Source organism: Phalaenopsis equestris, unplaced genomic scaffold (assembly GCF_001263595.1).
Source record: "Phalaenopsis equestris unplaced genomic scaffold, ASM126359v1 Scaffold000513, whole genome shotgun sequence".
Lineage (NCBI taxonomy): Eukaryota > Viridiplantae > Streptophyta > Magnoliopsida > Asparagales > Orchidaceae > Phalaenopsis > Phalaenopsis equestris.
In genome coordinates, this window is record NW_018164953.1 from 1,942,390 (window position 1) to 1,967,463 (window position 25,074).

At 36.0% G+C, this 25,074-nt stretch overlaps 1 protein-coding gene across 1 annotated transcript in view; it reads left to right on the top strand.

Moving 5' to 3' along the window:
* The first annotated feature begins 524 nt into the window (after positions 1–524).
* The window catches only part of LOC110028516 (14-3-3-like protein), a 39,245-nt gene continuing 14,695 nt past the window's right edge, over positions 525–25,074 (top strand). The window contains exons 1-4 of the mRNA XM_020730405.1: positions 525–588; positions 10,843–11,291; positions 11,376–11,454; positions 11,582–11,704. Of these exons, the coding sequence (XP_020586064.1) occupies positions 10,885–11,291; positions 11,376–11,454; positions 11,582–11,704 (609 nt within the window). The 5' untranslated portion in view covers positions 525–588; positions 10,843–10,884. The remainder of the gene's footprint in view (positions 589–10,842; positions 11,292–11,375; positions 11,455–11,581; positions 11,705–25,074) is intronic.

A 25,074-nucleotide genomic window follows, 5' to 3' on the forward strand; every position in this document is an offset into this window, starting at 1 on the left:
GCTTTATAACTTTATGATAACTGATCTCATGTATAAATAAATGCAACAACATAAAATATTAAGTCAAATATTCAAGTGTTTAAATTTGTTACAAATATTTAAAAGATAGAAAAATTTAATGAATTGTAGAAGATAATTAATGCATTATAATTTAAGTAAGAAAATATAAACAATTTCCTCTTTGCATTGAAAGAAATTACATAAGAGGAGTGGTAATGGAGAAAATTTTACTTTATAATAAATTAGAATATTACATGAATGTAGGATTTATCCTGCAAATTTTAATGCAAGAGTATTTTCGTTTGAAAAATAATTTTATGAATAATTTATTAAATAAAAGCAGCGCGGTGCAAAGCTGTTCGTTATAACCACGTGTCGGTTCTCCGTTGGCTTGCCATTTTTCAGGGTCACTCGGTCGCTTCATCAGGAGCTGGTCATCTTCCTCCTTCCCTATTTTCTTTCCCAACTTGGTTACAACACCGAGAAACTCTACCCTGATACAGTGCATAAAAAATCATTGGCTCAACTTGGTTACAACACCGAGAAACTCTGCTGGTGCGAAAAGGAGTCGCGATCATTGAGACGAAGGTAGGGTTTCGTCGTCTCCCTTCTCATCTTCAAATGGTTCTTACAACGCCTTAAATTATCATCTTGTTATTCGTGGTGTGATTCTGTTATCCTCCATATTTTGTTTTTTCCGATTATTGAATTGCGTCTTGACTTCATGTTTAAAATTTCTGTTTATTAATTAGCTTCAATCCAACCTGTTATGTGAAACATGCTGAAATGCTACACTTTTTTTTTTCTTCTTTTCAATAGTTCGTGGGATTCTGCGCCTCTTTCATTAGTTTTAACTGTAGTAGAAGTTCAGGTATCTTACCTTTGCTTTCAGCTGGAATGAGTCGATCAAAAGTGGCTGGTAAAATTGGAATATCTTTATTGGTGGACAATTTGACCAACTCCAAATCCCGGCTTACGTTTGCTAGGGTTTGTGTTCAGGTTGACACTACTTCTCCATTGTCTAAGAATGTTTTTATTAACCTTAATGGTTTGAAGATTAAGCAAGATGCAGTTTATGATCGGAAACCTACGGATATGGCACCTATGCTTGCCCAAAATATCCTATTACTTCGACTATTGTGATCAATGGAAGGGGGAGACGTAGGGGTAGATGCAAAGGCTATCCCAAGGGTTGAAGCCTTCTTTTCTGGCTCCATTTCACCCTTTTGAAACCTAAAAATCCAATCACATTCCTCCTTCCGCTACATCATTTGTAGAACCCTCAACTTTTTCACGGCTGATTGTGATCCACCAAACACTTGTTACTCCCTCTACCATTGCCATAGCCTCTCCATCCCAAGGCATAGTCAAGGATCTCGTAGGTTTGCTTAGCGATCTCAATACTTCCCTTACTCTCGGCTTTGAATCACACTCTATTACTGAATTTGATGCTAGAGGTGATATGAGCTAACTTGTAAAGGAGACCCATGTTACTGAGGCTTTATCCACCATTATTCAAACCTATGCTACTCATGAGAAAAAAATTCAAGATTAGACAAAACAAGTTCTCCCAACTCAAAAGTCCACACAAAAGGCCCAATTATCATAGGTCCTATATAACCATTATGCATGCCCCTTGCATCAGATCTTGGAATGTATGATTAGAACATTGCAGCATGGGTAAACCGGACAAAAAGGTTAAAACCACGGGACACACTTGTTGCTGCATTCCCTTTTTCATTAAAAATGTCATTAAAAATGAAAAACGGGTTTGAAACGGGAGTGACGAAATGCTCCTTCCAAACGCTTTAAAATCCGGTTCTGAAGCGACTGTGGGTCAAAAAGTTGAGACAAATGCGACCTTAGTTGGATCATTGCTTATGCAATTCCCATTGGCTGGATGTTTCTCCTGCCTCATTTTATAAGGTCTTCCATTCCCTTTCTTTTGGCCATTATCCTTCAAATGTCTTGATAATCCTCACATTGTTAAGCATAGATGTGCCTTTAAGAATTTTTGGACAAACACTAATCACTTCAATAGCAAAGTGGAGCTTGCTTGGAAAGATTATGCGAGTGGTTGTCTTATTTTTATTTTTGTACAAAAAGCTTAAGGCTATGAAAGCTTTTCTCAAAGGATAAATCGTGGAACATAGCTCCAGCTTTTGGCAAATGGTTGCTTCGCTGAAAGCTGATCAAGAGCTTTATTTTAGTCTTCTTGAATGTCGTCCATACTATGCTGATCTTATAGGCAAAGTATTCCAATGGCAAATATTTTTATGTTGCTTTCTTGTGAAAGTCATGGATCAAGCAACATGATAGTTATAATCTAGTTTTCGAGAGGAGAGGATGATATTTAGTTTCTTTATAATACCATTAAGTAGTGGATCAATATTAATAACCTAAAGGAATGGTTCAAATGAATGTTTGTTTAATATTTGCCTTCTGGATTTGGTAAGTGATGGTCTCTCTTTTACTTAGTCCAATAACCAGAGTAAAAACTTCATTTAGTTTTAGTTCTATCATTGCTTATGCAATTTCCATTGGCTAATGTTTCTCCTGCCTCATTTTATATGGTCTTCCATACCCTTTCTTTTGACCATTATCCTCTAATTGTCTTTCTGGATAATCCTCACACTTTTAAATATAGATGTGCCTTTGAATTTTTGGACAAACTCTAATGACTTCATTAGCAAAGTAAGAGCTTGCTTGGAAAGATGCGAGTGGTGTTCTCATTTTTGTTTTGTACAAAAAGCTTAATGCTTTGAAAGCTATTCTCAAAGGATCAATTGTTGAACATAGCTCCAACTTTTGGCAAATGGTTGCTTCGCTGAAAGCTGATCAAGAGCTCTATCTAAGTCTTCTCAAATATGATCCATACTATGCTGATCTTATCGGCAAAGGATTCCAATGCCAAATATTCTCATGTAATTTCTCGTGAAAGTCAATGGATCAAGTGACAGGATAATGATAATCTAGTTTTCGAGAAGAGATGATGATGTTCAGTTTCCTTATAATATTATTAAGGAGTGGAGCAATATTAATACCATAAGGGAACCTTTTGATGGGGGTGATGCGATCACTTCTCATCACCCCTCAATCTGGATTTGAGGATCACATCATTTTCTATTATTATGACTTATATAACATGGATACAACTTCCATGCCATTTCTTTTTTCCATTTCATGTGGGACTATTCTATCATTTAGCCTATCTTCTCTGCTTATTAATTCAACTTTGGTTGAGGAAATTATATCATTCCTCCATAGCATTGTAAAGAATAAGTCTGTGGGAGCGGATGGATTTGATGTCATATTTCTTACTTATTCTTTGGATATTGGGGCAATCAACTTGTCAAAGCTATTTATAATTCTATCCAAGCCCTCAGTTGTCAAGCGTAGTCCCAGGCTCCCAATGTAATCTCATGCACATACCATTTCTGATTATCGTCCCATGTCAATGTGACAACCTTATTGTAAAAATTGCAGCTAATTGATTGGTGCTCTTCTTGTTTATTGTGCATAAAGCTCATGTTGCCTTTATTAAAAATAGAGACATTGTGAACAATGTTGCACTTGCTTATGAACTCACACATCTATTCAAGTTTTCTACTTTTGGCAAAATTTTCTGTGCAAAATTAAACATTAAAAAGGTTTTCAATAGTGTTAACAGACAAACGATTCTTAATAGGTCATTCAAAAAGGTATATCTAAGAAAATGTTAATTGGATAGCCGCTTGTGCTACTTGAGTCCCATTCTCTGTCGTTTTTAATGGAGAAATTAAAGGATACTTTAATTCTTTGTTGGGCTTAGATTGGGTTGCCCTCTTTCACCTTTCTTACTTACCTTTGCCATGGTTGTGTTTTTCTATCTTCAATATTCCAAAGCGCCCAAGAGAAGTTCTATACCCATATTTAATGATGGGATCTCCATTTCATAGCTTACTTTTGCAGAAGATCTTCTAGTTGTTGGCCAAGTTAATCAGTACTTTATTTCAACTCTCAATGAGATTTTTTTGTTTAAGAGCTGTATTGGTCTATGAGTGATTCAATCTAAATCTAAAATATGCTTCTCTAAGGATGTTAATAGTACGGTTTTTCTGTGTGCTATTCTTCGTTTTCAATTACCACCTTTCTCTTAAATAGTAGGGGCTTTCGGTTACAACATATTAGGTTCAATTCAAGGATTATATTCATCTCATGCACAAGCTCAACTTTTGACTTGCAGGTTGGAATAACAAGTGTATTTCAATAGCTGGAAGATATCAGCTCATTTGTTCTTCTATTAGTTGTCTTAGGTCTTAGTGCCACTGTTTTGCCTACTCTCCAAAATTTGTTATAAAGCAAAATTCTTCTATTGTTAGCTGCTTTTGGTGGGAGATGTTATGGGGAATGTCCATACTTTCTCATGGGTCAAGGCTACTCTTCAAAGTGAGAAGGGGGTATTTGTGTTATCTTCTATTTCCTCTCGGAATGCTCTTTGCAAAGTGAAGATGATTTGGAGAATTTTAAACCTTTCAAATCCTTTCTCTTTTTGATGCATAGGGTATCACTCCCTTGGAATGATCCGTTATATGCGTTTATCATTTTTGGAGGGAGCTTGCCACTATTAATGATGAGGTGGTTTAGTTTTGCTATTGGAGATGGGCTTAATATTTCTCCTTTTTTTATCCTTGGATTGGGGGTACTTTTATTGGAAAATTTAGGAAATTTCTGTTTTTGCATGTTCAATTTACCCAGCAATGCTTTGTTAAACTTTATCATTTTGGAGGGAAACTGGATTCTGCACCCTTCTCCTGATTCTTTTTACGTTTTTGTGCTGCAGCATTATTTATGATACATTTATTTGTTATGAGGTCAGATGAGATTTTTTTGTTGCCATGAGAATATCTTTTCAAAAGTTGCTGAAGTGAAGTTAATATATTATATCTCTACTATGGACTAGTTCCAATTTATTTGGTTTAAAGGTTTTGCTTTCATTATGCTTTATATTATTGGATCTCCCAGTCTAAGTGACGTGGGCATATTGGTGTGAGAAATTTCGTGATTGAAAAGTAGCGCTCTGCTACTTGCCTGAACCAGTTCGATCCGGGTCTTTCTTTTTTCTGAGGATTTGGCTGTTACTCCTGGGTCACTTCTAATTGTCCTATTACTATATGTTTATTTTTTGTATTTTAGTTTTTTAGTTTTGGCGTTTTTGTTGGAACAACATTTGATGTCTCTAAGTTTCTCTTCTAAGGCTATATTCAAGAGTGAGTGTTGCTCAGGCTATATCTCGTTTCGAGGTAGTAATTTGCCTCGACCTTCTCATCCTTTGTAACCTTCCCTCTGTTGTCTTTGTCACCATTACTGCTACAGTTGCCCCAAGAACGATAACTTTGTTTTCTTCTGCAACCCCAATCCTTCCACCAACAATCCTCAGTCGCCCACCATCTAATATCGCTGTCATAACCCTTCTTTGTGAACTACATCCATCTCACTGAAATCACTGTATCCATCTGCAATTAACCGTAACCCTTTTTCCTACCCCACAGTTCATCCGCATAATACTTTCTCCTTCAGTTCAACTGTCTGCAGCCACTCGAACCTCCGATCATCTTCTATCGCAAGTCACACAACTCCTACTTCTCTCTTGCAGCCCAACAACAGCTCCATTACACACTCTTTGCTACCTTCAATCCATCCAACCAACCACCAATTTATTTCCTCTCGACTTTATAGCTCTCCATACATATTACTTCCCTTCAAATCGCAACACGGCCCCCCTCGACCTAAGTCTTAGCTTGAGTTTGTGTTGTGTTTTTTGTTATTTTCTATTTTCGAGTGTCTTGGTTGTAATCTTTATTTGATTTTAGTAATCAAAGCTGTATTTTTGTTTGTGTTTGGGCTAACTTCGGTATCATTTGACATTAGAGTTAGCTTAACCCTAATTTTATTCTAAGGTTACTAAAATTCCCCATTGCCTAATCCAAAATTTTTCTTTCCTATCACAGCCATACACTCTATCCCACCTATGCACGCACAAACCCCAATAATGCCACTAAGGAGAAGTGACGTATGCCAATCAGGAGTTTACTATGTAAAAGATGCAACGATAACTCTGTTGAGTGCTACAACGACTCGATGAAATTTAAGACAGAACCTAGGGAGGTCACTGTCGACTGTTATAGTGAGATCCGAGGATGAAAGCGAGAAGAGCATCGGGATCCTTTTCATAGGGATGATTCCAATGAAGATGAGAATCAACCATGACACTTCGAGACTTGATATCAGAGGAGGTTGATAGAGGAAGTGCTTGTTGGAGGATACAAAGGTTTAGGAATGACAGTGGATATACCGAATTTCAATGGAAAATGAATGTGGATGACTTTGTTGAGTGGTTACAGATCATCGCGAATATATTTGAATATAAAGAGTTGTCAGATGATAGGAGAGCGAAGTTCACTGCTATCAAATTGGCGCCTTGTTGTGGTGGGAGAATCTGAAGATGGAGAGACAGAGTGAAGGACAAGATTAGACCACTATCTATGAGAAAATGAAGAAGGCGATGCAACGACAATATCTATGCTCACATTACCTTTAGGACAATTTCTTTATCCCCAACACATGCAATCAAGGGAATTATCAGTGGAGGAGTACACAGTGGAATTTATGTAGCTTAAGCTGAAATGTGAGCTAATAGAGATATGAGAAAATGACAATCATGTACTTGGGAGGCCTGAAATGTGGTCCAGCTGCAATCTTATTGGACGCTGAGTAACCTTTAAACATTGGCATTGAATGTGGCGAGATAGCAGAAGCAGAGTAGACACCCACTGCCCATCAGACAACCACCACAGTTGGAGACGTCAGTAGAAGCACGCCTAAGGAAGTTGAGAAGGCTGGCTAGGAGATTGACAGAGCTGCCCTGCCCAGAATGAGAAAAAGTCTGAGAAGAGTAGCACCCCCATTATAGTTCCAGTTAGGAAATGCTTCAGATGCCACAAATATGGGCACATCTAGGGTGCAAGTGAGTCAAGTCGACTCGTGAGCCGGCTTGAGCTCGGCTCAATAAGTGGCTCGTAAGCTGAGCTCGATAAGCTAACAAGCCAAGCTCAAGCCAGCTCCGACTTGACTCGTTAGCTCGTGAGTTGGCTCGTTTTAAAAAAAATATTAACATAAAATATACTCAAAATATATTAAATTTCAAAACTTTATCTTTAAGCTACTAAAAATGCTTAAAAAATAATACTTTTATTGTATATTTGGTGATTTTTTATTTTGTCTCTTAATTGTTCGTTCTTTTTGTGAATTTATTATAAAGCTACCTTAAATTAATATCATTTTCTCCTATTATATTGAACAAGCCGGCTCACGAGTCGGCTCGAACTTGTAGACTTAAGCTCGAGCTCGATAAAATTTGTCAAGCTCAAGCCCAAGAAAAGGGTTGCTTGAGCTCGACTCGACTTGTTTACACCCCTAGACACATCGCTTTCAGCTACGCGACAAGTAGAGATGTGTTTCGCCAAGCAGTGTGCAGTAGAGGAGATGAGCGAGGAGATAGCTGAAGAGCAGGATGTGGAGTACCGACTTCCACCATATGAGGGAGAGATGCTTGTGGCTTGATGAGTCCTTTAGACTTAGGCTAATGGGAATTAATAGTGACTTCAACACAAAATATTCTATACTTGTTGCATTGTGGAGGAAATGCATGCAACCTCATCATCGATGGAGGTAGAAACAAGAATGTGACTTTTACATAGATAGTAGACAGGTTGAACCTCACGAATCAGAAGCATTCTTAGTCGCATTCCCTAACGTCATTGAAGAAGAAGAATAAAGTCAACATTGAAAGGAGATGCCTCATAGAGTTTTCCAGTGGAAATCAATTACAGGATCAGATGTGGATAATGTGTTGCGCATGGATGCATGTCACATTACTCTTGAGGAGACCATTGGCAGTTTTATCGCCCAAACTCAGCATGATGGATCCAAGAACAACTGCTCATTCACCAAGAATGAAAAGTCATAGTTTTCCTACCTTTTGCAAAGTTCGAGATTATTAGTGCTCTTGCTAGCGTAGAAGCATCGGGGGGATTGGTTTTGGTGGTGATAGAATATAACAGGATTGAGAGCCAATTCTAGAGATAGAACAATCACTACAGAGAGCATTTCAATTTATTATGATAGATACCCTATCGCATTTGTTGCTACTGTTGGAGGGAGTTTAGTTAGTCCTTTCGCTAGATAGGGATCAGCAAACCTTGGTCTACTTTTGGAAGACCCTATAGAGTATACTAGACACAAAGGTGCAGTTAAGTTTACTAATGTAACATCGGATGATTGGACTGATATGGATGGCTATTTGCAAGTGGGTAAAACTTCTCATATGTTTTGGGCATCAATGCAGTGGACAGTAGGATCGATGTGCTTCTAGGGCTGCAGTCGAAGTTCTTTCAGCTATGGAAATTTACACCAGCTCCGCTACCCTCAATTTGCATGATTTGATTCCATACTATTGGGAGACAGAAGCTTCGACGAATGAGGTCGAAGCTCCTCCAACCCCGGAGACTGACACGGGTGTATTGGTGTGGGAAATCCCTCAAATGAAAAGCAGTGCCCTACTACTTGCCCGGACCGGTTCGGTCCAACCCTTTCTTTCTTCTGAGCACTCGACCGGTCCTCTTAGGCTACTCCTAATTATCCTATTACTATATATTTGCTTTTTGTTTTAGGTTTTTCTTTTTTGGTGTATTTTATGTCGGAACAGCCGTCGATGTCTCCAAGTTTTCCCTTTAAGAATTGTATTTAAGGGCGAGTGGTGCTTCAACTGTATCTCGTTATGTGGTGATGATTATCCTCGACTTTCCCATCTTCCACAACTTTCTCTTTACTGTCGCCTTCACAGTAACTATTGCAGTCGTCCTAAGGATGTCGGCATCTTGGTTGTCTCTTGTAGCCCTCATACCTTCCTCCAACAATCCTCAGCTGCCCATCATCCAACGTCCCTGTCGTAAGCCTTCCTTGCTATTTACATCCATCCCACTGCAACCACTACTTACACTTGCAGTCATGCACAACTCTTTTTCTTTTCCCATAGTCCATCTACATAACTCTTTCTCCTCCGGTCCAGTCGCCTGCAGCTAGCCACTCCTACCACCATTTGTTACAAGTCACACCCCCACCCCCTGCCCCATCCCCTCTTGCAGCCCAACAACAACCCCGCAACTCCCTCCCTATTGCTTTCAATTCATTCAACTAATCACTAGTTTGCTGCCCTTTGATCATGCAGTCCTCTATACCATTTGTCTTTTGTTATTTTCTATTTATGAGTGCTTGGTTATAATTTTTATTTGACTTCACTAGTAAAATTTGCATTTCTCGTTCGTGTTTGGGTGACTCCAGTATTACTAAGGGTCTAAAAATGACAGATAAGTTGATTGCCCATGGGGTTACTATGGATATTAGATGCCAAGTGTGTTACCTAATTTTGGAATCTCACTTGCACGTATTTTTTTATTGTCTGTACCTTTCTTTGTGTTTGTAGAAAGAGGAAATGAGAGGTTTTTCTTCTTTATTTAACCCTCTTAATTTAGTTTTGGAAGCCAACAATAATTTTCATCGTCCTGTTAAAAGGTGTAGTTACATCTTGATTTTCTTTTCCTTGATTTATACTAGTATGGACAACGAGGAAAAAAAGTGTTTTTTCATCTTTTCTTCCATCCAAAAAATCAGAGAAAGCCGTCTTGGATGGTTTGGTCACATTAAACGTCGACCATCTGATGATCTGATTAGGAGAGTAGATGTTTTAGATTCGACTTATGTTAAGAATGGCAGAGGTAGACCTAGGAAGGCTTGGGCTTATCGTATAAAAAATGAACTTAATTTATTAGAACTAAATGAAAATATGACACTAAGTAGGACACAATGGAGAAAAAGGATTATGTAGCCGACCCCACGTAGTGGGATACCCCACGTAGTGGGGATAAAGGCTTTGTTGCTGTTGTTGTAGTTCTTTCATCCAAAAAGGTGGTTGTGGAGCATGTGAAAATTGTGGCGGCATATAAACCTAAGGTTGAAACTCAAAGATAATTGGCCTAACAATGTTAAAATATGTTTCTTCTTTGGAAGAATTTTTTTTTTCTAGGCTGTATAAATGATCTTTTTTTTATATAGGCATGACTTGGATGTTTTTTCTTTGTGGTTTATTTTGGTGCTGGTTAGATGAGACTTTTTGGGGGTGAGTACACTTTCATTGATGAGTCGGCTTCATCCTATTGCTGAGTTGTACTTTCTTTTCTTTTAGCTAGGTGCTTCTGCTTTTTTGCATCACCAACTTCTTCTCATCTTTTGTTTCCATGGATCGTTGTTTTGGCTCTCTTATTTTTGTTGTAATTTTTCGGAGTTTAGGCTATGATGTGGCGTACTTGCACAACCAGATAACTTAATTTGTCTCAATCTATTTATCAACTATGCTTTCTATTGCTGTTGGATGGTGTTATCATGATGGCTTTCTCTTATCTGAGCCTACTCTCGATCTTGATGGGTAATTTCTGTAGAGATTGGTTTTTCTCTCTCCTTGCCTTTTGTTTGTTTTTGAGCTGCATCTTTTTGCTTTGTATGTAGCTCCTTTTCGGACATAGTTGTAGTTGTTCTTGTTATTATCTGTGTTAACATATTTGTTTAAAGTATTTATGTTTTATGGTGAGATGTTTTTTAGGCTGAAGAGGTTCTCGTATCTTTGCTTGAAAGGCTTGAATAAACCTTCAAGTTATTTTGTTTACCTTTCTTAATTTTTTTTTGGCAATGTTGAAGTTTAAAAAGACAATTCGTTAGATTTTGAGCTAAAGCTCAATGTTTCTACAGATCTAGAAAAGGTTACTGGTTCATTATAAAACAGAAGTAAAGATGTCGTCTTCTGAGTCTTCTCGTGAGGATAATGTTTATATGGCAAAGCTTGCAGAGCAAGCTGAGCGATATGAGGAAATGGTTGAGTTCATGGAGAAGGTGGCCAAGACGGGAAGTGTGAATGAGCTGTCCGTGGAGGAGCGCAACCTCCTCTCTGTGGCCTATAAAAATGTTATCGGAGCTAGACGAGCCTCGTGGAGGATAATATCTTCCATTGAGCAGAAAGAGGAAGGCCGTGGCAATGAGGATCGTGTGACCATTATCAAGGATTATCGCGGCAAAATTGAGACCGAGCTCAGCAAGATCTGCGATGGAATCTTGAAACTACTTGATTCTCATCTGATTCCCTCTGCTAGTGCTGCTGAGTCAAAGGTTTTCTACCTAAAGATGAAGGGTGATTACCACAGGTTCTCTGGAATTACTCATTTGGAAATAGAAATAAATGGATAAACTTCATATCATTATTTTTTCAAGTGAATTTTATTTCACAGGTATCTTGCTGAGTTTAAAACTGGAGCAGAGAGGAAGGAGGCTGCTGAGAGCACACTACTGGCGTACAAATCAGCTCAGGTGAGGCCATCTTCTGTCTCAATGATTGCCATTTTAGTCTAGTCTATATTTGGGTAATAAGCAAATTATAAATTTTCAAAAGGCGTTAACTTTTTATGCTTCATGCCTGCATTTTGACAATTTGCAGGATATTGCATTGGCGGAACTGGCCCCAACTCATCCAATAAGACTGGGGTTGGCACTGAATTTCTCAGTTTTCTATTATGAAATCCTTAACTCTCCAGATCGTGCCTGCAATCTTGCAAAACAGGTGATTTTTTTACCTTTCCATTTTGAATGAAGTTGCAGAACTTCTTTCTCTAATAGCGAGCAATAAAGTTTTTTGTTTGAAGTATGCTTGCAATATTTATCAGAATCATTTGTTGGCGTGATGCTTTGTTAGAATGCTGAAATAGTTTTATCACCTTTACAAAAGACTGAGACTAGCCATGTGATCAGGAGTTGAAACAAAAATCAATTCATATTTCTTTTTCCAGCATTCTCTAAAATAAATTGAATTTGCTTAATAATGTATTACTTGCCTGAGTGTTCGCTATTTTTTCATATTATGGAGGATATTATATTCTATGAAGTACAGTTTTATTAATTTTGCTTTAAATAGCCTTGGAAATATCATGTGGTCTTAGATTTGTTTTTATTTGGTTTGATGCATTGAGTGTTATTTAGAAACTTTTATTGTTAACATAATTTTTTTATATTACATTATATTGACTTTGTGTTGACTTGAATCCATTAGCATTGTTAAACAAGGTGTTTTTGGGCATAGTGCATTTATTTCTTGATGGAATCATGGTCTTAGCATCAATTTAGTTTGATAATTTTATTTGCATCTTAGTTGGGCGACAGAAATAGTTGCAAACCCCTATTTGTTGGCATTTTCATCGGATTAACAGACTTATAGAAATTTGTACCCTTTGGGGCTGATGGAATTCATGGATGTTAGTTATTTCTGAGGAATGGGAGGGTAGCAAGTCATATAATTTGGAAATTTCAGGAATTTTTTGTTGGATTTATTAATTGCTTTAGTTGTGTTAACTGGTATGTATATCAAATAGGTGTTATTTGGTTACTGGTGTTGGAAAAATTTTTCTGGATGGAGGATTTTTTATATTTATTAAAAGCTTTTATGATTTTCTCATTAGAGAATAAGTTTTCAAAAGGTACAACCATCTTCTAGAGTTAATAGGTGTGCTTTTTTCTTGTTTTCTTTTTGATTTAATTTCTGTTTGGAGGAGATGGACTTAAAAAAAATATGCTTGCCTAATTAAGCTTTTGGTCAGCCTTTTACAGGCTTTTATATCGTGTTTTCCTGCCTCTGCTAGTATGTTTCCCATCTCGAGCAGAAAACCAGTTTTTACTGGGTTTTACAAGTTTAATACCTTAGCAATGTTTATATTTGAAGAAATTTGTCTCTGTCGTTCTCATTAGAAGTTTCTTTCTTTTTTTGTTTACCTTCTGTATGAACGGTTGTTAAGTGCAAAGAATTAGTTATTGTTGTGTTTTTTCTAATAGGCCACATGCTTTACTAGTTGCATTAACTGATACAACAACAACAAACCTTTATCCCACTAAGTGGGATAGGCTACATGGATTCTTTTTCTCCATTGCGTCCAATTGAGTGTCATATTTTCATTTAATTTTAATGAATTAAGATCATTTTTTTATATAATATGCCTAAGTTTTTCTAGGTCTACCTCAGCCTTTCTTAACATAAGTCGAATCTAAAACATCTACTCTCCTAATGGGATCATCAGATCGTCGACGTTTAATGTGATCAAATCATCTAAGACGACTCTTTCTAATTTTGTCTGCCATTGGAGCTACACCAACCCTATCACGAATATATTCATTTCGCGTTTTGTCTCTAAGTATAAAGCCACTCATCCACCTAAGCATTCTCATCTCAGCAACACTTACCTTAGTTTTATGCTTTTCTTTTAAAAGCCAACATTCAGTGCCATAGAACATTGCTAGTCTCACCACCATCTTATAAAATTTTTCTTTTCAGTCTAAGCGGTACTTTTCTATCACACAGTAGGTTCGAAGCATTCCTCCTAAAATTACATTTCATATATTAAGTTTTAGTTCTACTCAAATGAAGGCCTTTAGACTCAAATTTAGACATCCATAATTAAAGTTTTTCCTGAGTTTTCTCTATAGCCTTATCCATGAGAAGGATATCATCAGCAAAAGCATACACCAAGGTACATCCTTCTGTAAATGTCCAATAAGAGCATCCATAACTAAGCAAAAATATATGGGCTTAAAGCTGATCCCTGATGTAATCCAATTGAAATAGGAAAATTTTTGGTCAATTCTCCTTCTGTTCGAGCACAAGATATGGGCTTAAAGCTGATCCCTGATGTAATCCAATTTAAATAGGAAATTTTTGGTCAATTATCCTTCTGTTTGAACACAAGTAACACTTCTAGCATACATATCTTTAATGACTTGAAGATAAGTCATATCAACACCTTTCTTCTCTAGAACTCTCCAAAGGATATCTCATGGAACCTTATCGTAAGCTTTTTTCTAGATCAATAAAAATCATATGTAGATCCTTCTTATTCTCTATGAACTTCTCCATCAAACACTTCTCCATCAAACCTCTCATCTCCATCAAACCTCTCAATAAATGTATAGCTTCCATAGTTAGACCTGCCCGACATAAATCTAAATTGAGTATGAGAATCTTTGTAATGCGTATTGACCTATGTTCAATTACCCTCTCCCATAATTTTGAAGTATGACACATCAACTTAATTACTCTATAATTAACACTCTTGTGCATCCCCTTTATATTTTATCTTATCCTGCACATTATTATTCCATCATCAACTATTTTTATTTATAATAAAATTTTCTTTTAATTCTCCAAGTGCATCCTTTATCGCTTGTTTAATAATGTATGTTACTTTATCCCACATAGAATTTGTTTATTTATGAACACCCAAAATTTTGAACTCTTGAAGTTTACTCATAAAACTAATTTTATCTGTCTTTTAGGTGTCTCTATCTAATTCTACGACAATGATTCCTGTTATTTTTTATTTTACAACTTTTCATCTTAAATCATCACTTGGAATGACCTTACAATCTTTAAATTCTTGATGATTTCTTCTTATAAGAAAATAATCAATTTGTGTTTTATTAGATCCATTCTTATAAGTAATAATATGTCTATCTCTTTTCTTGAATAAAATATTAGCAATAACAAAATCATACACTAAGATAAAATCTAATATGACTCTACTTTCTTCATTAATCACTCCGAAACCTTATCCACCATTAATATTTCTAAAATGTTCTGCCACTCTACCGACATGTCCATTTAAATCTTCTCCAATAAAAATTCTTTCTTCAAGTGATATCATTTGTATTAAGTTTTCTAAGTCAGTTTTCTAAGTCATTCCATAAGTCATTCCAAAATTTATCTTTAGAACTTATATCTAAATCTACTTGAGGAGAATAAACACTTATAATATTAAAAATCTTAGCATGAACAATAATGTTAATGGCTATAATTCTATCTCCAATTCTATTACTTTTTATAATATTATTTATCAAACTCTTATTTATAATTACACTTACACCATTTCTAGCACGACTCTTAACTAAATACCAAATTTTAAAATCTAAGTTATCAATCTCCTTAGCTTTTTATCCAATTAATTTAGTTTCTTGAATACATAAGATATTTATTTTTCTATGAATCATAATATCAACTAATTCTATTAATTTACCTGTGATAGTAACTATATTTCAAGATCATATCCTAATATTAGTTTCATGGACTAACTTTTTTACTCGTATTTGTCCATAATGTGGGAATTTTTACTTATTTGACACTACACTCCAGTACCGGTGTAGTGGCTCTTGCACATTTTTCACGGTATCCAGACCATACAACGCGTCACTTCCAAGGACACTCTAGCGTTTACACAATGAACAAAAGAATTTATGTCATGATTTTTCAACAAATTTTATGCTATCTATCGACTATCTAACGCAACCTTCCACTTTTCACATCCGGTGCTTGAGACCTGACAATGACATTTGCATTAATTGATGTAATCATCAAATTAGGTAAATTAAATTCAAGAGTCTTGGTAGTTTAAATAATTTGTCACGTCTTCATTAGTTCTGAAATATTAAAATTTGTTCACTCATTCCTTCACTTTGTGCAGGTCAATCTTTCGTCATTTTGGGTTAGGCCATGCGTCAATGAAGAATAGTTTGTGCTATATAATGTGTTTGTTGGAAAACTAATGTGAATTGAATGCTGAGACATTTAGTTTCAGGTTGGATTTGATGGTTTTCAGAAATTCGTGAAATATTCTCATCTCTTTTCTCTGTTGGAATTGCTATCGTTCACAGTTGAGTTAATTTAACTTATTTAAAGTTCATAAAAGGATTATTAGGTTGAAGTGGAAAGTGGGGTATTTAATTATCCTCTTATTAATCTATATGACTCGTTTTTTGGTGAACATATAATTCGCCAAGTGTAATAACAGAAATAAAATAAATAAATATTTAAATATTAAATAATTATGATAATAAGACATGTGGGCTCACCGTCGTTACGGTTATGCTCAAGGGTCGAAAGAAGGCTTCAATCGGGAGTCTCAAAAATGCTCGAGAGGGAGAACAAAAAAAGCAAGAGAAGAATAATAACGACAGTAAAGAGGGGAAGAAAGAAAGAAGAGGAAAGAGGGGATAGTGTCCCTTATCCATTTTGACTTAGAGTCTAGTGAAAGGAGGAAGAAGTTTGAATGCGTGGAAAGACAATTTGGTCTTGCTGGGGAGAATCTCTTCTTTGAGCTCTTACACACAACTGAAGAGGAAGAAGGATGGGGGGTGTGATCGACTTCGTGCGCTGGTTAACTTGCGAAACCGTGGAGGAGGAAGAGGGAAGAGGCTATCTGCGTCTCTATCGAGAAGAGGAGAGCTCGACTGATCAAGACGTGTCGTGGAGGAAGGAGTCAAAGCCTCGCGTGCTCTGTTGGGGTTACACGGGACGAAGGAAGAATGGGGAGGAAGCCTCGCGTGCTCTGTTGGGGTTAGGGCAAGATCAAGCCCAAGTAAGGTAAAGTTCTATACTTTAATAAGTAATTAACATATTGCTATATAAACATGACCCATGTATGTGTGCTAAAATGTGTGTTTAATAATAATATTAATGAAAAGTTTTATTGAAATCAGGAATCTAATAACCGGTGATTTCATATTCGAAAGATAGGTTGGAGAAGCGTTCAAGTGAGATTGGAGATTGTTTCAAGAAACTTATAAGGTAAATGTTAAGCCTCGTGTTACTATTTGAATTAATGATATAATTAGTTAAAGTAATTAATTTTATTAAATTTTATTTTGATTTGAAAGTGTGAAAGAAGCCGATTAATTATCGGGATTTGAGGAAGATAAAGAATCTTAAGGTTAAAAGAGGCTAGTGTTTTAATCGTAAAATTTTTTAAATATTTAAATAAGTGAACTCCATTTAAAACTTTCTTTTATGATGTGATTTTTATAATTATATCCACTTTTAATGGATTTAGGTGTTAGTGAAAAAAAAGTGAAGTGAGGGGATCTTATTTCAGAGGTTTCTTGAAAGCAAATGTGAGTAATTATTTTTTTATATATATTAAATTAATGTTTATTTAATAAATTTTTTTTTGTAATATTTAAATAGTCATTTTATAATTATATGCATTATATGAGCATAAAAAATTTAAGGAAATGCAATGAGGAAAAGAAAAATGAATGCTCAATGTTTTTAAAAAAAAAAGATAATTTAAAGGAAATGAAATGTAAAATTGAAGTCATAAAAGTTTATCCCCAGATGGTATTGATGGGGATGCGATGTACCCGTACACATTACAGGAAATGATAAATGTGTACATTTGGGTGCAAATTGAGTGTACGTTCGAGTACATTTTTTGAGTGTATTTATGGTGCATTTTGAGGGTACCTTAGGGTACATTTTTTAGAATACATTCGTGTATAAACTAATTTTGTTATGACTATTAAAGATGTTAAAATGATAAGTACTTGAAGTGAATCAGGAAGAGAAAATTAAAATGAAAGTTTAATGTTTTATAAAGTAATGAGTTGCATTTTTTCGTCATTCATGCATAGAATAAACATCATAATTTAATGCATATTAGATTATAATTACTCACTAAGTCAAACTTACAATTGAAATTAATGTTTTCTTTCGGAAAAAAAAAAAACTTTAAGTTGATGTTTGGTGGGAGAGACTTGATTTATAGGGGATGATTGCAGCTGATAGGTATTAGTTACGATGTGTTTGTGATTTTTTTTTACTGTTTCCTTCAAATATTGATATATTGTTCAGTATTTGTTTGCGATGTGGTTTTCAGATTTTGTTGTTTCTGGATGTTTAATTTTATTGAACTTGTAGATTAGTGGTTCTTTTGTATATTGGAAGTTTTTGAAAAAAAATTATAAAAAATAAAATGAAATGTTAATACCGTTCGACCGCAGTTCCCTCCTTAGTTAATTCTAAGATCCGGGTCGGGTCATGACAAAAGTGATATTAGAGCATTTAGGTTGGATCATGATCTAAAAAAGCGATTAGGATGATTAAATTAATTTATAAGTGATATTAATGAATGGTTAAATTAATTTATAAGTGATTTTAATGAATGGTTAAATTGTATCCAATTATAATCTTTTATGTTATTTAAAAAATATGGAAAATAAGGGGAAATAATCTAGAGATGAAATGTAGAAGTTGATGTACCCAATGAATTACTGTGAATACAACTACATTTACTGAGATGATGACTGTAGTAACCTAGTTGATTAAAAACTCTCAGACAGACCAGTTCCAGTGGAGGAAGTTGATGGATAAGCACCTAAAATTATTTCATGATATGAGGCCGTCTTTCTTTTCTGGAGGAGATCCTGTGAATGTTGAAAACTGGTTGTTGAGAGTAGAGAAGATTCTAGATGGATTGTCTTGTCCCCCATAGAGGATGGCTACACTTGCTACATTTGCATTTGAGAAGCAGAGAGATGGTGGCGTGGTTAGTTGCAGGAAAAAATATGGGGGTAGAGCCAACCATATGATTTTGTAGGATGAGTTTGTGAGTACTTTTAGAAACTGGTTCGTACTACTGTCAGCTAGAAGACACATGCAGTACAAGTTTATTCATCTGGTACAGGATGATCACTCAATTATACAATATGAAGTTGAATTCACCATGCTCTCAATGTATGCATCTCAGTTGATTCCTAATACAAAAGAGAAGTGTCACAGATTTTTATCTAAACTCAGAGATATGATTAGACAACCATTCATTTCTCTTGGAATCGATGATTATTCTATGTTGGTGGAGAGAATTGAGTTGGATCTTGAAGCTGTTTAGAGGAGGAGAGATATTCAGAAGAGATAAAGTTCAGAGGGTTCCAGGTTTTCTCAGGGCTCTTAGAGCAGACAGTCCTTCTAGTCAGGTAGTATGGGTGCTAAGAAGGCTTGATCCAACGGTGTTGGCACTCAGTTTGAAGCAAAGAAATGTGATAAGTGTAGAATATATCATAAAGGCGAGTGTTTGTCTGGATCCAACACATGTTTTTTGGTGTCACCAGCCATGATATATGGTGAAGAATTGGCCTAGATTAATTCAGAGGGCCCAACAAATTCTAGGGGCAGTGTTGCACCACCTCAGAGGAGCTATGGTAGATCGAGGGTAGTTGAATCTTCAGGATCAATGCCAAATATAGGTCAGACTCAGCAGAATGTTCATCCCATAATATATGCTCTCTCGCAACAAGAAGCTAAGTACTCCTTTAACGTCATCACAGATATGTTTTACTCTTAACAATTTCGACCCAACGTATTTTAAGCATCATAGGATTCATGTCATGTCACAAAATAAAGAATTTAAATATATTAATAAGCAAACTCTAAATGTTTAATGCAATGATTTTAATTATAGATATTATATATCTTCAGAGTAGGCCGATAAAAGTATTGTTGGATTTAGGAGCATCACACTCATTTATAGTTGATGAACTGACTCAATTGATGCGATTGAATATCTTTTCAATATATGTGATACTATCAATTAGAATGTCATATGGTGCTTTTTTAGAAGTTAATTAATCATGTGAGGTGAAGCTTATGATTGACGGAAAAGATTTTAAGGCCCAATTTATTGTATTGCCCTTGGTGGAGTTTGAGTTGATTTTAGGCATAGATTAGATGTTTAAAACTTTTGTCACTATTGATTACAATAAAAAGACCATCAAAATTAATGTACCTGGAGAGGCAAAAGTTAAATTTTGTGGTGACAAAGAATTGACATCCGTGATAATTACATGTTTGAAGTTTTTTAAATTGTTGAATCATGGAAATTAAAATTCTCTTATTCAAGTAAGAGATACTTCTAAGGAAATAATCTTTGGTGATCTTTCAGTGGTAAGAGAATATCTAGAAGTGCTTCTTGATATACCAGGACTACCACTACTTTGAGAGATTGATTTCACTTTTGAGCACTTGTCAGGTTATGAGTTGGTATCTAAGGCATCTTAAATAATTACAGGTAATTGTCGGCCGTTTTATTGTTCAACTTCACTTTCGTAGTTTGAAAAGGTGATGATTTTGTGATTTTGAAAATAATTTAAATATAAATATAACTTTTTGAAAGAACATTTTAATTTTTAAAATAAGTGAGACCAAACGAGTCTCACATTTTTAAATAGTTTAGATGATTTAATACAATACTATAAGCAATACATTTATCCCGAAAAATAAATATATTACTTATAATAGGGATTTAATCATCTAGACTAAACAATTTGTGACATCCGTTTGGTCTGCGAAATATTTTTATAAAAAGGCCAACAAGTTCCCCTATCTAACATAAAAATTAGATAGGGTTTATTTTATCTGGGTTCCTGGTTCCCTATAGAGGCAAGCCCCTATAGTTAATTACATCTTAAATGATCGAAATCACTTAAGATAACTCTCGATTAAGATCAGGTGGTTTGTTTTCAAGATTTCAAAGTTTAGGTTTTCACGATTGGACATGGGAAAATCAAATGGGAATGGCTCAAAATATGAACAATTATTTAAGGAATTCAAATGAAAGAAAAGTAGGGGATACCACAGATCCAGGAGAAACCCCGGAGATGTCCCAACTATCCTATTGTTCGGCTTTATGTCTTTGAAATGATGTTTATTTGATATTTCAATCCTGCAAATTATTTAGGACTTAGGACTTATGTTTGCACAACGTCGGACTGTGCAAATAGCCTAAAAGACAAGAGGATTTACACCGTACCATACGATAACCTCGGAATCCTAAAACGTCAGAACTTATAATTGTACAACAGAGTTGTACAGAAAGCCTAAAGAGTGATCCTATAAGTTGTTATTTAAACTAAGGAAAGTGTATAGTGTTGTGAAAATGCTCATGTGATATGAAAATATTTCGTTGCTGCAGATTAGTCTTGAAGTTATCCCTTGCCGTGCTGCCCACGTTGTTTGCTCCGAGCCTCTCGTAGTAGCACCTCCTTGTTTAGTTTTAGTTTTGAACATGCTCCTAACCACTAGATTATCCTAATCTAAGGCATAGTGTATCACAGTAACTAAGCATGCAGTATAACGGAAAAGAACAGTATAGTGTACAGTAGAAAAGACAGTGTAGCATGCTTAAATAAGAACGTAACATGCTAGGGAAGCAGTATAACAGGCTATGAAAACAATGTAACATGCGTTTAAAATAAAATGCTGTAACGTAAATTAAACCTGTACACCTGAGAGGTTCATCGCTCCTTTAAATTTAGCTGTTATATGCTGCATAAAAGAGGGAAGTTCGACCTGAAAAAAACTTAATAGAAAAAGGTAAATCATAGAAAAAAGATAAACAAATAAAATGAACCATACCACATATAAAGGACCAAGAATGAGAAATTTATATGTGGTATTGGAATGTCCCCAATTGCCAGGAGGATTTGAATGTAGGACAAATTCAAATCCCGGAGCATCGGGTTTCAGTTTTGGTCAAGTTAAGGTAAGAATTTCATTATTTGATTTAATTAAATCAGTCATGAGTCACAATCTAGTGCAACCTCGTGTCTAGTGTCCTACTTATCTCCTAAACTGAGGTTAGATGTTTGGATTTCTTAGGGTCATTTGAAAATTAGGATGATAATCTATCTCTCAAGTTGTGCTCCTAAGATCTAGGATACCTGCACTTTAGGTTAACTTGAAGTGTTCTAAGGTGTCTAATCTCAATTAAGTGTCTTTCCACTAACCCTCAAACATCTATAGGTCCAGCTTAATTCGCTACCAGACTCCTAAAACCTAGGGGTAAACTCATAGTTTTGGCAAAAGAGTTGTGAGTTGTGCTTCAACCCTAGTTAAAGGAATTGGATTTTAAATTGATTCAAAGCTTAAGGGATCTAAGAGTAAGTCCACTAATCTCTCAATTGTTATCTAAATTCTCATTTCTTCCAATTCCAGCTAGTCTTCCAATTTGCAATTTATTTTTCCTTATGTAAAAGAAAATGTGGATTGTTCGCTACCATATCTCCTCTTTAAATTGTATCATCCCAAAAATTCAAATTTCAATTTCAATTCTTTCATCTTCTCTTTCTCCTCTATTTCCCTTGAGATTATAAATCATTTCTGAATTTAATTAAATCGGAAATTCCCATTTTTAACTTGACCGTTAAAAAAAATAAAATAAAGTAAAATAAACAAAAATGTGACCGATTCATTTTTAAAACCAAATTAAATCAATAAAACTCATGAATGTTTCGGTCTAAAACATTTAAATTTGTTAAAAGGAAAATGATCGGATCAATCCATAGAAGGATATCCTTTCCAAGTGGCGCTTTTATGGATTTCCAAACCCAACATGACTTCAATTTACATCAAACTCAAAATGAAACTTCAAGAGCCTTCTACATTTTATAAAATATAGGAGAACAATCCATAGGGAGTATCCTTCTGTACCTCTAAAAATCATACCATTATCAAAGTTCTTCAACTTCAATTTTAATCAAAAGCTCCAGCAACCCAAAACCAAGAATCAAATCCAGTTCAATAAATATGAAGCTCACAGCTAAGGCGGCAACCCAAAAACAAGAATCAAATTCAGCTAAATGAATATGAAGCTCACGGTTAAGACATCAACCCAAAACCAAAAATCGAATTCAGCTAAAGAATTCAGCTAAAGAATTCAGCTAAATGAATATGAAGCTTACGGCTAAGGCAACAAACCAAAACCAAAATCAAATCCAGCTCAATAAATATGAAGTTCACGACTAAGGTAATAAGAGAGGGGAGAGCCCATGGGTAAGGTTCACAAAAGGAACGTAATCACCACAAAACCAGCCATCAAATAGCCACCAAACAACATCTATATGGGCCCAATCATCAGCTACTTGAGTGCAAACAGTAATTGCAACACCCAAACAGCTAACTACAACAATTAATGACACTTTCAAGCTTCCAAACTTCTCCAAACAATAATTTTGTACCTCCTACAGCCAACAACAACTTCCTACAATTTTGCTACAACAAACTTAACAGTTTAAAAGCTCCCAAACAAGCTTACGGGCCGAGTCAGGAAAAGGGGCAACCCTAGACCACTACAAAAGCAAACCAAGCTCAAGAAACATTCCAAAACCTCAGCCAATATAAATCATTAAGGGAAACCCGAAACAAGCCCAGAAAAAGGGCAACCCGAGCCCAAGAAATGTTCCAAAACAATAAAAAATTTCAGCCAGCATAAATCACCAAAAAGGGACCAAAGCAAGTCCAACGTAAGGGACGAACCGAGCCCAGCATATGGGTAAGTCAAGCCCAAGGAATATTCCAAAACGACAAAAGATTTCAGCCAATATAAATCATTAAAAAGAAACCCATACCGGACCAAAGAAAGAGAGAAACCGAGCCCAACACAAGGGGAGCCAACCAAAAAATATTTCCAACGTAAACTTGATTTCAAAAAGAGCTCAAACCAAGCCCACCAAATGGACTAAAAATGGGCTAAGCCCACCAAATGGACTAAAATAGGGTCACAAAAATCAGATTTCATAAAGCCACAACCAAGCCCAAGAAAGGGGCGAATCGAATCCAATACATGAGGCAAAATAGGAAGCATGAAATGAGCTCCAAACGTATGTTTTTACCTCATAAAACATTCTAGAACATATATTTCAGCAAAAGGGGTAGCAATGAGAGCATGAAATGAGTCCCCAAATATAATTTTCCAACTTTAAAAATGATTTCCAGCATATTTTTCATCGAGGGGCAGCAAGAAATGCAAGGTGTGAGCCCCAAATATAATTTTTCAGCTCATAAACAGAATTTGCTGCATATATTCTGATGAGGGGCAGCAAGGAATGCAAGATATGAGCCCCAAATTGTAATTTCCATCATTAAAAAAATAACATCCAACATGTATTTCAACAAGGGGCAGCAAGAGAGGTAAGATACGAGCCCCCAAATATAATTTTTCAACTTTAAAAATGATTTCCAGCATGTTTCGAGCAAGACAACAAAACAGAGGAGAGGAAAAGGAATACCTCTTTGCGCAAATCCAAAGTAAATGCAAGAATAAATCCAGAAAAACTTCTGTAACACCTTCTATCAAAGCTTCAATCTAAAGTATCAATGGTCAAGCAAGCAACCAGGCAACCAGGAAACCAAGCAACCAAGCAAATGTATCGAGTGAACCAGCAAGAAATCGAAAAAGCCACAAAAATCCAGCAGCACTTCCAAAAGGGCTTAAGCACACGAGATGAACAAATCAAAGAAGATTTTTTAAGAGAATAAATTTTGGCAACACTTCCCCTCTTTAAAAATTTCGGCCAACCCCCTTTTTTACCTTCCAACTGGGGTTCTATATCAAAGAAAAGAGAAAGGAGAAGCCACCTACCAACCTCCCTGGTAGCCGAATCAGGTAAAGGAAGAGAAGAAATGCATTTAGAGCGGAGGAAATGCGGCCTAGGGCAGAGGAAGGGTCGGCCAGGTGGAGTTCCACCGTTGGAGGGCTGTTCGGTCGAGAGGAACTCGAGGAGACGAGCCGCGTGCTGAATCGGCAGCGGAATGCCGCGTGTGAGCGAAGAGGAAGACGATTTCAGCAGCCAGGGGTTCGATCGTCGAGCTCGACTGCGGCCGATCGCGGGAGAAGAGGCGCGTGCGAAAGCTTAGGACTCCGCCGAAGGGACTCTCGGTCGAGACAAAGGAATGTCGTGCAGGGGTGATAAATATATTAAATATTTGATATTTCTTAAAATAAAATTTGATTAGTACCATTTTTGTCCATGCGTCACAATACAACAAAATGGATGTTCCTTTTAGGTAATTTTGACGCTCCGGACGCATTGAAGCGATCCGTCTCGCCGTCGGTTGTCGTTTTGACGAATTCATCGATTTGCGTGTCAATTTTCTCTTGTAAAAAATATGACAATATGGGTGTCCTTTCCTACCAAATTTAGTGTCCCGGACGCGTTGGCGCAGTCTATTTCGTCGTCGGAGAACATCCGGAGAAGTTCGTATTTTCGTCCGTCCTTTGAGCTTAATTGAAGTCCGATTTCGTGCAATTTCGTGAACTTTATGTATTTGATGTGTGTATGTGACGT